General features: G+C 34.6%; 1 protein-coding gene across 9 annotated transcripts in view; it reads left to right on the top strand.

The window, feature by feature from the left end:
- Nucleotides 1–14509, top strand: part of SENP6 (SUMO specific peptidase 6) — a 117743-nt gene that overhangs the window by 90748 nt on the left and 12486 nt on the right. For all 9 annotated transcript variants that reach the window (XM_082730283.1, XM_082730280.1, XM_082730277.1 and 6 more), the window contains 3 exons: nt 8183–8305; nt 9279–9371; nt 13344–13774. In XM_082730283.1, the coding sequence (XP_082586409.1) occupies nt 8183–8305; nt 9279–9371; nt 13344–13774 (647 nt within the window). The remainder of the gene's footprint in view (nt 1–8182; nt 8306–9278; nt 9372–13343; nt 13775–14509) is intronic.

Here is a 14509-nt window from a genome sequence, read left to right as displayed (position 1 = left end):
TCCATCTTTCAATCTAAAATTACTTCTCTCACCAACAAGTAGATCTCAAATGGAATGAGAAAACATAATATAAATAGTCAACACCAAGACAGTACAGATATTAGAATTATTAGAATTAGAATTATGACAGATTTTTAAGCATCCATTATTAAAATTCAGAGAAAAATTGTGAACATACATGAAACTTACTTAAAATTGATATAAAGAAGAAAAAGTGGAAATTTTAGAACTAAAACTATAGTAACAAATAAAAGCTTCTATAAGCACAACAGAAAAATGGAGAGGACAGAGAATCAGTGATCTAGAAGATAGAACATATTACTAACTGCATCTTATTTATTTATGTATTTGAGGTGGGGAGGGACAGGGAGAGAGGGAGAGGGATAGAGAGAATCTCAAGTGGACTCCCTGCTGAGCACAGAGCCCAAGGTGGAGCTTCTCCATGTCATAACCTGGAGATAATGCCCCGAGCCAAAATCAAAAGTAAGATGCTCAACTGACTGATCCACCCAGGTATCCCTAATTACATTCAATTTAAATGCACTATTTAATAAAAAAATTAAAATAAAAAGAATAAATGCACTATTTATGTCAGTTAGAAGACCAAGATCAGCTGTGCCTGGGTGGCTCAGTCGTTAAGTGTCTGCCTTTGGCTCAGGTCATGGGATTGATTCCTGCATTGGGCATCCTGCTCGGCGGGGAGCCTGCGTCTCCCACTCCTCCTCTCCCTGTTTGTGTTCCCTCTCTCTCTCTATCAAATAAATAAATAAAATCTTTAAGAAAAAAAAAAAGGAAAAAGACCAAGATCAGCAGAGTAGTGGACTAATTAAACACCGTAGCCCAACTATGTCCTGTCTACAAAAAAGTAATTTCAATGATAATAATATATATAAGTTGAAAATAAAAGTCTGATAAAAGATATGAAGCAGATATTAAAGCAAGAGTTAACTATATTGTTATCAGAAAAATAAACTTAAAAACAACAATTACTGGGGCTAGAGAGCCACCAAGAAGACTTAGCAATCCTAAATGGGTATATACCGTACAACATAGCTACAAAATAGGTAGAGCTACAAAAATGAACCAATCTAAAAAGAGAAACCGACAAATCCACAATTACAGCTAGAGACTTCAGTTCCCCTCTCAACAACTGATAGAATAACCAAACAAAATCGGCAAGGTCAACATCATCAACCAACTTCACTTTGGGGGTAATATTATATTCTGTTTATGTTAATTATATCCCATTTTTTAAAAAGATTTTATTTATTCATTTGACAGACAGATCACAAGTAAGCAGAGAGGCAGGCAGAGAGAGAGAGAGAGGAAGCAGGCTCTCCGAGGAGCAGAGAGCCCGATGCAGGGCTCCATCCCAGGACCCTGGGATCATGAACTGAGCCAAAGGCAGAGGCTTTAACCCACTGAGCCACCCAGGTGCCCCAATTATATACCATTTTCAAAGGTATTATTTTTCCTTTTGAAGATTTGATAGTAATGGAATATGTTTCAGTACATTATAAAATGTATCACTGATTTGCTAGCAAGAGAAACTGCCATAGGGGTGCCTGAGTGGCTCAGTCATTAAGCATCTGCCTTCAGCTCAGGTCATGATTCCAGGGTTCTGGGATCCAGCCCTGCGTCGGACTCCCTGCTCAGCCTGCTTCTCCCTCTCTAACTTCCCCTGCTTATATTCGCTCTCTTGCTGTCTCTCTCTCCCTGCATCAAATAAATAAAATCTTTTTTTTTTTTTTTAAAGAGAAACTGCCATAGATTTCCATAGATTTTAAATGTTTAACTTTGCAGATGCTAGACTCTTCTGAAACCTAACACATACAAGAAAGAGTTAAAAAAAAAATGAGTTTAAAGTTCTTCATAGCTAAGACAAAAAATGTTATCTCCTACCTATGGCCAACAAGTGTATGAAAGAATTTTCGGTATTATTCATCAGGGAAATAAAAGTCAAACCCACAAAGAGTTTGGAGATATATATATAGATATATATCTATATGTAGATATATCGGTGTATATATCTATATATCTATGTAGATACATATCTATATCGATCTATCTAGATGTAGATATATAGATACACATAGATATATCTAGATCTATCGATAGATCTAGATATAGATAGATCGATATAGATATGTATCTACATAGATATCCCCATTTGGATAGCTACTATCCAAAAGAAGTAAGAAAAGAAAATAAGTGTTGCTAAAAAAGAAAAAAGAAGGAAAGAAAATAAGTGTTCTGAGAAAGTGGGTAAAATGGATTCTTTGTGCACTATTGATGGGAATGTAAAATGGTTTAGCTATTAAGGAAAAAAGTATAGTGGCTCCTCAAAAATTAGAAATAGAACTACCCTCTGATCCAGCAGTCCTACTTCTAGGTATATATCCAATAGAATTGAAAGTATGGTCTCAAAGAGATAATCACACACCACACACCCATGTTCATAGTAGCCAAGAGGTGGAAGCCACTCATATGCCCATTGATGGATGAATGGATAAACAAAATGTGGTATATAAATACAGTGGAATATTAATCAGTTTTAATAAGGAAGGAAATCTGTCACATGCCTCAGTATGAATGAATCTGGAAGACATTATGTAAAGTGAAATAAGCCAGTCACAGAAACAAGTACTATATGATCCCACTTATATTAGGTGTCTGAAATTATCATATTCATAGAAAAAGAAAATAAATGGTGGTCATCAAAAGCTGAGGGATGGGAGAAAAAGGAATTGTTTAATGAGTATGGAGTTTCTGTTTTGCAAGATGGAGTTCTGGAAATCTGTTTCACAACCATGTGAATATACTTAACACTATTGTACTCTACACATAAAAATGGTTAAGAGTGGCAGGCCCCTAGCTGGCTTAGCTGGTGGAGCATGCGACTCTTGATCTTGGGGTTATGGGTTTGAGCCCCACACTGGGTGTAGAGATTATCTAAAAAAAATTTTTTTTAAATGTTTAAGATTGGGAGTGCCTGGCTGGTACAGTCAGTGAAGCATGAGTCTTGGCCTCGGGGTTGTGGTTCGAGCCCCACTTTGGGTGTAGAGATTTAAAAATAAAATCTTTTTTTAAAATGGCTAAGATTGTAAATTTGATGTTATGCATTTTTATCATAATTTTTTAAAAATATTATTTCTTAATTCTAATGTAACTTCCTTAAGAAACCAAACATAAAGTCTTGAGTGTGCAGAACAGTACTGCTGTTGTTGGATGAAGTGTTCTGTGAATGTCAGTTTAGTCAAGTTATTTGGCTGTTTGGCTCATCTTTGTCCTTACTGATTTCATGCCTGCTTGTTCTATCAGTTATTGATAGTTATGTATACTTGAGAAGGTTATATAGAAAAAGTATAACAAATATATATGAAAATTTATATATGAATTCATATATGAAAATTTATAAAACAAACAAAAACCAAATATATATATATATATATATATATATATATATATATATCGCACACAGGCACACACGCACACACACACACTTGGATCTTGAAGTATAATAATGGGTTTGTCTTCTTTTCCTTTCAAATTCATTTTGCCTTATATATTTTGGATATTCTTAGGTGCATACAAGTTTATGTTTCTTGGAGAATCAGCCCTTTGTCATTTGTAATGTTCCTCTATATCCTTGATAATGTCTTGTTCTTAAGCCTCCTTTGTTCACAATGAATATAGTTACTATAGTTTTCTGTTGGTTTTTGTTTGCATGGTATGTATTTTTTATCCTTTTACTTTTAACTTACTTAATTTTTTATATTTAAAATAGTTTTTGGAAAAAAAATAGTTTTTGGTTCTGAAAGCATATAAAATAAGTTGAATGCCTGTATTTTGTTTACATTGTAGCCTATTATATTTCATACTTATATCTTTATTTTTTACACTATGATAGAAATTTTATAGTATTTGTGTATACTCTTAAAAGTCTTTACATTTTCGGGAGGCCCCTTGATATTATAGTAGCACTTCAAATAAAACTACATTAAAGTTATATTATCTAAAAGTTCTGCTCTTCTGCAAATCAGTATTCCAAATGAAAAAGGAAACCTAACAAAATCCGTGGTTTTTTAAAAAATCTGCTTATAAGGTACCTGGATGGCTCAGTTGGTTGAGCATCAGCTCTTGATTTCTGCTCTGGTCATGATCTCAGGGTCCTGAGAGTGAGCCCCACATCAGACGCCTCACTCAGCACAGAATCTGTTCAGGAATTCTCTCTCTTTCTTCCCCCTACCTCCACTTGCACTTCAGTGCTTTCTCTTGCTCTAAAATAAAATGAATCTTTTTAAAAAATCTGTTTATATTATAAATATATTTTTATTATGTGTCTCATGACATGCTTAGAAGTTAATTTAAAAAGAAACTTTCTTCTTAAACTTAACTATATTAAAATAACTAATTCAACTGTTACTAGAACTGTGTGTTATTTTCTAACTCTTCAAGTAGGAAACAAACTTTTTCACTGTGACTTTCTTAAATACAGTATTGTATTAGTTCAAGGTGTATAATGGTATAATGGTTCAATGGTTCTATACATTATTCAGTGCTCATCAAGATAAAGGTACTCTTAATCCGTATTATCTAGCTCATCTATCTGCCTACCTACTTCTCTGGCAACCACCAGTTCTTAATATTTAATAGTAGAGGAGGGGGGTTGTCTCTTTTTCTCAAGGTTTGTCTTGTTTCTTAAATGCCACACGTGAATGAAATCATATGATATTTGTCTTTCTCTGACTTTCTTTACTTAGCAGGTACCCTCTAGGTCCATCCATGTTGTTGCAGATGGCAAGATCTCATTTTTTTTTTAAAGATTTTATTTATTTATTTGGCAGACAAGAGACCACAAGTAGGCAGAGAGGCAGGCAGAGAGAGAGGAGGAAGCAGGCTCCCTGCTGAGCAGAGAGCCCGAAGTGGGGCTCAATGCCAGCACCCTGGGATCATGACCTGAGCCACAGGCAGAGGCTTTAACTCACTGAGCCACCCAGGAGCTCCAAGAGCTCATTCTTTTTGATGGCTGAGGAGCAATCCGTGTGTGTGTGTGTGTGTGTGTGTGTGTGTGTGTGTCTGTCTGTCTGTCTGTCTATACACCACATTTTTATCCATTCACATATGACTAAACATTTGGATTGCTTCCCTGTCTTTGCTATTGTAGATAATGTTAGGATGAACATAGGGGTGCATATGTCTTTTCAATTGTTGTTTTCATTTTCTTTGGATAAATACCCAGTAGTGAAATTACTGGATCATAGAGTGTTCTGTTTTTAAGTTTTGAGGACCTCCTACTGTTTTTCCACAGTGTCTGCATCAACTTGCATTCTCACCACAGTGCCTGAAGGTTCCTTTTTCTCCACATTTTTACCAGTACTTGTTGTTTCTTGTGTTTTTTTATTTTATCATTCTGACAGGTATTAAGTGATAACCTTTTTGTGGTTTTGATATACATTTTCCCAATGATTAATGATGTTGAGCATCTTTTCATGTGTTTGTTGACCATCTGTATGTCCTCGGGAAAATGTCGCTTCATGTCTTCTGCCCATTAATTGATTTGGTTGGGGTTTTTGTTCTCTTTCTTTTTCATATTGAGTTGTATTAGTTCCTTATATATATTTTGGGTATTAACTGCTTATTGGATATATCATTTGCAGATACAGTATCTTCTCCCATTTAGTATGTTGCTTTTTTATTTTGTTGATGGTTTTCTTCACTGTGTAAAACCTTTTTATTTTGGTGTAGTCCCAGTAGTTTAGTTTTGCTTTTGTTTTTCTTGCCTGTAGAGTCATATCTAGAAAAATGTTTCTGACTGATGTCAGAGAAATTACTGCTTATGTTTTCTATTAGAATTTTTGTGGTTTCAGATCTCATATTTAGATCTTTAATCTGTTTTGATTAAATCTGTTTAATTTGTTTAGATCTTTAATCTGTTTTATTTTTTTGTGTGTGGTAAAAGAAAGTAGTCCATCCAGTTGTCCTAACATCATTTGCTGAAAAGACTCTTTTCCCCATCGTATATTCTTGCTTCCTTTATTGTAGATTAATTGACCATATATGTGTGGATTTATTTCTGAACTCTCTATTCTGTTCCACTGATGTATGTGTTCATTTTTGTGCCAGTGCTATACTGTTTTGATTACTACCACTTTGTAGTATTTCTTGAATTTGAGATCGTATTACTCCAGCTTTGTTCTTCTTTCTCAAGATTGCTATTCTGGGTCTTTTGTAGTTCCATACAAATTTTAGTATTATTCTAATTATGTATTTTGATAAGGATTGTATTAAACCTGTAGATTGCTTTGGGTTGTATAGACATTCTAACACTATTGGTTCTCCCATTCGATGAGCGTGGAATATCTTTCCATTTGTTTGCATCATCTTCAGTTTCTTTCATCAGTGTTAACAGCTTTCAGAATATGCGTCTTTCATTCCTTTGGTTAAAGATATTCCTAGGTAATTTATTAATTTTTCTTTTTCTTTTTTTTTTTTAAGATTTTATTTATTTATTTGACAGAGATCACAGATAGGCAGAGAGGCAGGCAGAGACAGACAGAGGGGGAAGCAGACTCCCTGCGAGCAGAGAGCCTGATGTGGGGCTCGAACCCAGGACCCTGCGATCATGACCTGAGCTGAAGGCAAAGGCTTAACCCACTGAGCCATCCAGCTGCCCCTAATTTTTCTTTCTCCTACATAATTATTAGTGTATGAGCAACAGTTTTCTATAAATTAAATTCATTCCCGTGATTTTACTGAATTCATTTATCAGTTCTACTAGATTTTTGGTAGAGTCTTTTTTTTTTTTTTTTCTTTTTTAGGGATGGAGGGAGAAGGGTGCAGAGGGAGGGAGAGAATCTTAGGTAGGCATCATGCCCAGTGCAGAGCCCAATGTGGGCTCAGTCTTGACCTGAGCCAAAATCAAGAGTTGGACACTCAACCAACTGAATCGATGAGGTGCCTCTTTATGGTGGAGTCTTTAGAGTTTTCTGTATATAGTATCCTGTCATCTTCAAATAGTAGAAGTTTTATTAATTCCTTACTAATGTGGCTGCTTTTTAATTGTTTTCTTATCTGATTGCTGTGGGTAGGACTTCTAGTACTATATTAAATAAAAGTTTTGGGAGTGAACTTCTTTATTCTGTTCCTGATCTTAGAGGAAAAGTTCTGTTTTCATCATTGAATAGGATGTAAACAGGATTTTTCACATATGGCCTTTATTATGTTGAGGTATATTCCCTCTAAACTTTCTTTGTTAAGAGTTTTTATCATGAATGGATAATATACTTTATCCTGTGCTTTTTTTGCGCCTATTGACATGATCATCTGGTTTTTATCCTTTCCCTTGTTAATGTGATGTATCATGTTGATAGATTTGTGAATATTAAACTACCCTTGCATCCCAGAAATAAATTCAGATTGATCATTGTGAATGATTTTTTTTAAACCTGTCATTGGGTTTGGTTTGCAAACATTTTGTTGAGGACTTTTATATCTATGTTCCATAAAAGATATTGGCCTATAGTTCTCTCTCTCTCTCTCTCTTTTTTTTTTTTTTTTTTTTTTGGTAGTGTTTTTATCTTGTTTTGGTAACAGGGTAGTGGTGGCCTTGTGGAATAAATTTGAAAGCTTTACTTTCTCTTTTATTTTTTGGAATAGTTTGAGTGGAACAGTTACTAACTTTTCCTTAAAGTTTTAGAAGACTACATCAGTGAAACCATCTAGTCCTAGATGTTTGTTGGGAACTTTTTGATTATAGTTTTGTTCTTGGTAATCAGTCTGTTTTAATTTTCTTTTCTTTCTTGCTTCAGTTTTAGAGGTTTATATATTTCTAGGAGTTACCCATTTCTTCTAGGTTGTCCAATTTGTTGACATAATTTTTCATAATATTCTCTTACTATTCTCTATTTCTTTGGTGGTTGTTATTTATATTTCATTTTTTATTTTATTTATTTGAGTCTTCAAGATCAGATCTTGCAAATCATAGTTTTACTTTCAAGCATTTCATTTGTCGAAAATAATCCAGTAGTTACCATTTCCTAGAATATGCAGTAAATTTTGCTAATAAAATCTCAGTTTTAAGAAAGGTTTGATGTTGACTAATCAGATATTTGATTACTGACTGTTTTTAGTATAAAGTAAACAGCTAAATTCATTATATTTGGATTTTTTTATAAAATAGATATTTGGTGCTTGAAAAACTGAAGAAAGAAGAAGCTGACCGAATTCATATATTCAGTTCTTTTTTCTATAAACGCCTTAATCAGAGAGAAAGAAGAAATCTTCACGAAACAACTAATCTATCGTAAGTCAAGCTCTGAAAATATTTAACAGTTGTAATAACTCACTCAAGTTTAAGTTAATGAAAAAAGCACTTGTATTAAGGCAACATTTGTTAATTCTGTTGCCAATTAGCAAAATTAATAAAATTCATAATATTCTAAAACTTCAAGAATACCTGGAATTCATAAAGGTTTTTGGTCCAGTATCTAAATCAGTAATCCCCAGATATGCCTGATAATTTAAAAAAAAAAATTACTTGGATACTTACTAAGTACAGATTGCTCTGTTTTACCCTAGATGTTCCATTCCTATTACTTAAGAGAGGAACCTATGAATCTGTACTTTTGATAACTTCTTTGGATAATACTGCTCCAACAAGTTAAGAAAATACTGTTCCGTGTATTAGCCTTCAGTTAGTTTGTTTATAATTCCTGTCCTTATAGTGATTGCATCCAGCCCTAATTTGCACCGATACTTGGTTAAAAGATGTATACAGAATGCCGTAAGGGCTATCAGTTGTCTTGAATTGATGGCTATTGTGGATAATATAAATAATATTTTCTACTGTTTCAATGATTACTAATTTTACATCTTAGAGTTGATGATAGTGATTGGTTTGACTATTGGTTCATAGTCATAGTTCATCTTCTGTAATACTCATTTTTCATGCTCTCTTTTCCTCAGTCATTATAGGCCATGGTCTAATACATTTCTCAATATAGTTGTTAATATGTAGTAAGAAAAATAGTAGCACTGGTTCACCTAGTAAGTAGTAGCAGGAATTAAAAATTCCTTCTTGCAGATTCAGTGATGGGCAGTTTCACACATTCCTAGCTCCATCTGAGATGTTCTTTTTTCTTTCCCTGACTTGTTAAATCATTTTATACACTGTTTTATTTGTTAACATCTTAGTCTGCATAATCTATAAATGGCTGCATATAAGCTGAAGCACTAGAAACATTTCAGGAAGTGATAGTTTATCTCTTGTCTTATAGAATACAGCAAAAGCGACATGGGAGAGTAAAAACATGGACCCGGCATGTAGATATTTTTGAGAAGGATTTTATTTTTGTACCCCTTAATGAAGCGTGAGTAATAACTTTATTTATGTAACTGTGAAGGCTATTTTTTGAAAATGTGTTTATGAGTTGAAGAATTCATTTTTAAACTTCTTTCTGAAATTTGTGTATGTAGCTATATTTATGCTGCAATTTTTATGAAATTACTGCAGTTTCTTAGTGAATCATGTAAGATACTGAATTTTATAAATACTAGCAAGAAATCTGTCTAATTTTGTTTTACTCACCAATGTAGAATAACGTCATTTTTAAAAAGTAGTCTATCAAACATCCTAGAGAACAGATTTCTTTAGGCAGAATGATGACTAGGTCACATGGATTTTGAATCTTTGAAAACACCTTGGCTCTTAACCGAAAGAGAAAAAGTTGGCCAAATGTATGTCATGTACTCAAATTTAAAACCATGCTGACTACTTTAAGCTATTTTCTAGGTAAATGGGAGTGCTTAAATATTTTGTTTTCCCACAGTGATTAGAGAGACAATGATGTGTAGGATAGTAGTAGTATACAATTTAGACTTGAGAGATTTTATATTTCATTTTTCTGTTCTCCTATGCCTTCTGGCCAAAAACTCCAAGGAATACACCTTGGGTTTATTACTTGCATCAAGTAATCAAGGGAGAAAACACACCATGGGCAACCATGAATCCTCTCAGTAAAAGTGTCTTTGAAAGCATCTGACCTTTGGTTTGGTCAGTGGGGGAAGATGTAAGGAAGCAATTGTTTGGGTAAAGAAGTAGCATTTACCCATTTAGCAAAAAGAAGGGAATATTTGTCTTTTTTTGTTGCATTGTGACCTTGTTTGTTTCTTCTTAGAAAAACTGAGAAATGTCCTTTCTTTGTCTCAGTTTATCACAGTTGCAGAGTAAGTTTGTCTGGGGTTGGTATTCTATAAGATTGTTTATGTCTAATAAGCCTATCTGTGCCAGGCTAGCTTCTGAATTTGCTCTTTTTTTCCCCCTTCTTACTGTGAAAAACAGAGTCACTCAATAGTATAATCAAATTCTGTTAATTTAAAAATCATATGTTAATTGGGGCGCCTGGGTGGCTCAGTGGGTTAAGCCGCTGCCTTCGGCTCGGGTCCTGGGATCGAGTACTGCATCAGGCTCTCAGCTCAGCAGGGAGCCTGCTTCCCTCTCCCTCTCTCTCTGCCTGCCTCTCTAACTACTTGTGATCTCTGTCAAATAAATAAATCTTTTTAAAAATCATATGTTAATCATAAGACCTGTGTTCTCTAATGAGCCTAGCCAAAGATAGGTAGGCTAGGTCAAAATACTGGTTATAGCTATAAAGCCCAACTTCTTCAGAGCTGTATATTTAAGTCAAACATAGTGTCACAATTTAAAACCAAGTTTAAAACTAATTCTTAATTTCTTGATTTCTTAATTTCATTTCTCAAAAATAAGGTGTCTTGACAGTAATTTGTCATAAAGAGTAACATATGAGCTGCCTGCTTAGGTGAAAGGGAAGATAAACAAAGAGAGCTCTTTTTCAGAAATGAAGTATAAAAATTTAAGGTACATACTGTAGCAATAGAGGCACATTTCTCTTAGTACATCTTGAGGCTATGATAAATGCTTCTGGTTATCTTGGTGAAAGAAAGAGAATGAACAAAGATAAAGAGTCAGTAAAGGATTCTGCAAAAGACCAATGCCCTTGGTAGATGGGAAAAAAGCCTCCAAATTCTGAGGGCTCATTTTGCCTTGTTTTCTTTTTGAAGAGCTAAAGCCACAAATAGTTCTGTTTATTAATCATTTTAGATAGGCTGCTGTGTTTCTGCTGTTTTACTTTTGATTTTCTTGGTAGTGATAGTTTCTTAGACTTTAAAGTTTATAAGCTGTTTGTTAAAAATTGGTAAGGCAAAAATGTCAGCATTTAGATCCGATTTTAGCCTCTTCTCCCACTGGTGGTTTTAAGGTCAATGTGTAGCTGCTCTTAAAAGGGATCACATGGGACGCCTGGATGGCTCAGTCATTAAGCGTCTGCCTTTGGCTCAGGGCATGATCCCACGGTCCTAGGATTGAATCCTGCTGAGCCAGAAGCCTACTTCTCCCTCTCCAGCTCCCCATGCTTGTGTATCCTATCTCGCTGTCTCTGTCAAATAAATTTAAAATCTTTTTTTCATAAAAGCAAAACCCTGTCACTTAGTGGTTGAAAATAACCTCAGATGTAGCTGATTCAGGTTTCTCCTTTCAGCTAGGTAAAGAAAGAATTTTTCTTAGTTTTTAGGTATATAACAGAAAATTTATGCCTTATACATATTTGTCATAGCTAAGAAATATTAAAAACTGTGGTAGAACTTGTGTTGTACCTTCAGCTTGAGAACTATATTGTACCAAATTAATCAATTTTTAAAACATATGTTTTCACATTAACTTTTCTGACATTGAGCTGTGACTTACAGTTAGCCAAACTTGGAATAAAGTGAGAAAGATGGTATGTGGCTCTTTCTACTAACCTAGTCTGACCTAAGTCCATAGAACAGTGAGGGTTTATAAAGAACAGGAGTGAAGCATTCCTCCATCTGGCCTTTAATGTGCTGAGGATGAAGCCAGCCTCTGTCACCCTTGTATTCATGCTATCTGATGAAGAGATAATTAGTGTTTCTTCATAATACTTTGGAGGAATTTAACATTTTATAAAAGTGAAAATATAGAATAACTTGTTCATGTAAGGATAATACAGTTTTTCACTCCTCAAACGTCTGTTGAATACTCTATTATATGATAAACAGTGTACTCAGCCAATAAATTCTCTGACATCTATAGCCTATTCATTGTATCTTAGCATATAGCACTGTCTAGGAAATAGTAATCCCCTAATAAAATGCCTCATTAGATTAGTGAATATTGCGGCACCTGGGTGGCTCGGTTGTTAAGTGTCTGCCTTTGGCTCAAGTCACGATCCCAGTGTCCTGGGATCAAGCTCCATATTGGGCTCCCTGCTCAGTGGGAAGCCTGCTTCTCCCTCTCCAGCTCCCCTGTGCTTGTGTCCCCTCTCTCATTATCTCTGTCGTAAATACATAAAATCTTTAAAAAAATTTTAAATGAATATTAGCCAATGTTAGCTGTATAGCTTTTTACTCATGGCTTCTAACCTATTGTTAGAAACCGTGATACCTGAATTCAGCTAAATCAGGAGCACACACCTGATAGCTGGGACTCTACTAATTCTGAGATTTTATAATAATGCTTAAAAAATAGGTACATTATTTCATTTTAATTATGTACATCTCAATAAGCATAAGATAAAGAGTTATTTAATATTTTCAACATCAAGTGATGCCTAACCTTATTCTTAATAAAAACAGATGTGGGGTAAAAGTTTTTAAGTTTTATGTGTGCAATATTTGGAAATGTTCAAAATTAGACAGCCTGTTTAGGCTTCTGAAAATAGTTTAATCTTTTGCTAGTTCCTATCCTTTGAGATGAATAGGTCAAGGGAAATGGGAATGGTGAGTTACAGTAATCTAATTTATATTTTCTTAAATCGCCTAAAAGTAAGAATGAATTTTTTCATTCAAAAAGCAATAAAAGGGGGTGCCTGGGTGGCTCAGTGGGTTAAAGCCTCTGCCTTCGGCTCAGGTCATGATCTCAGGGTCCTGGGATCGAGTCCTGCATCAGGCTCTCTGCTCAGTGGGGAGCCTGCTTCCTCCTCTCTCTCTGCCTGCCTCTCTGCCTACTTGTGATCTCTGTTTGTCAAATAAATAAATAAAATCTTTTGAAAAAAAAAGCAATAAAAGTTCAAGGGATTATTTGCAAAATTGAGTGCAGGCTACATAATTCTAAAAAAATTGTTTTTTTGAATAGATGTTATATTCTATTAATGATCATATAAACAAGTGGATTCATTTGAGAATTGAAAAAATCGGGCATTCTTTATGTTTGTTGACTTTAGAAAAAATATGTCAATTGATACTTATTGCCAAATATAATAAACTCTCCTAATAATATATTTAGTAGTTTTGTTTGTTTTTTACAGTGCACACTGGTTTTTGGCTGTTGTTTGTTTCCCTGGTTTGGAAAAACCAAAGTATGAACCTAATCCTCATTACCATGAAAATACAGTCATGCAAAAATGTTCAACTGTAGAGGACAGTTGTATTTCTTCTCCTTCAGCCAGTGAAATGGACAGTTGTTCACAAAACTCTTCTGTCAAGCCTGTAATTAAGAAGATGCTAAACAGAAAACATTGTGTAGCTGGAATTGATTCAAGTGCTGAACAAGAAGAAGGTGACCCTCATTCTCGGAGAAATGTAGGCAGTGTGAAATGTAGTCTGAAAAAAATAAATCATACTGCAAGTGAAAATGAAGAATCGAATAAAGGAGAATCTACATGCCAGAAAGTTGTTGATAGGACTAAAAGTGAAAATGGCCTACAGAATGAATATTTAAGTTCTACGCACCATACAGGTATGTGTCTAAGTGTTTTGAAAGAATCAATGAATTCAGAATAAATTGGTTTTTTTATACATAGGATTAAGATTTCAAAGCGCACTTTTTTTTAAACTCAGATTTATTGAGATACGACTTATTTACAGTAACATTCACCCATTTTATAAGTATAGCTCAGTGAGCTTTGATAAATGTATATAGTCATATAATCTCTACAATAATCAAGATTTAGAACTTTTCCATCATTCCAAAAAATTCCCTTATGCCTTTCTACACCCCAAAGAAGGTTTAAAACTATAGTGCAAGGGGGGCGCCTGGGTGGCTCAGTTGTTAAGCATCTGCCTTCGGCTCAGGCCATGATCCCAGAGTCCTGGGATTGAGCTCGAAATCAGGCTCCCTGCTCAGCAGGAAGCCTGCTTCTCCCTCTCCCACTCCCCCTGCTTGTGTTCCGTCTCTCTCTCTCTCTCTCTCTCTCTCAGTCAAATAAATAAATAAATAAATCTAAAACAAGCAAACAAACAAACAAAAAAACTGTAGTACAAGGTCTACGTTTTTCATTTATAGCAACTTGGGTTTATTCTTATTTCATAGGCAGTTAATTGTGGCACAAACAGTAGTTGGACACTCTTAGATCTTTAAGGCAAATTAGTTCATTCTTCTCAATTTATAGATGGGCAAATAGAGATCAAGTAGCGAGAGTCAGAAATTAAAGCCTTTCCTCCAAAATAGTTGATGACACTCAAATGAGAGGTT

The sequence above is a fragment of the Mustela nivalis genome (assembly GCF_964662115.1).
Source record: "Mustela nivalis genome assembly, chromosome: 5".
NCBI lineage: Eukaryota > Metazoa > Chordata > Mammalia > Carnivora > Mustelidae > Mustela > Mustela nivalis.
The sequence above is the reverse complement of the archived record's forward strand: the minus strand, read 5'-3'. Positions and strand labels throughout refer to the sequence as shown.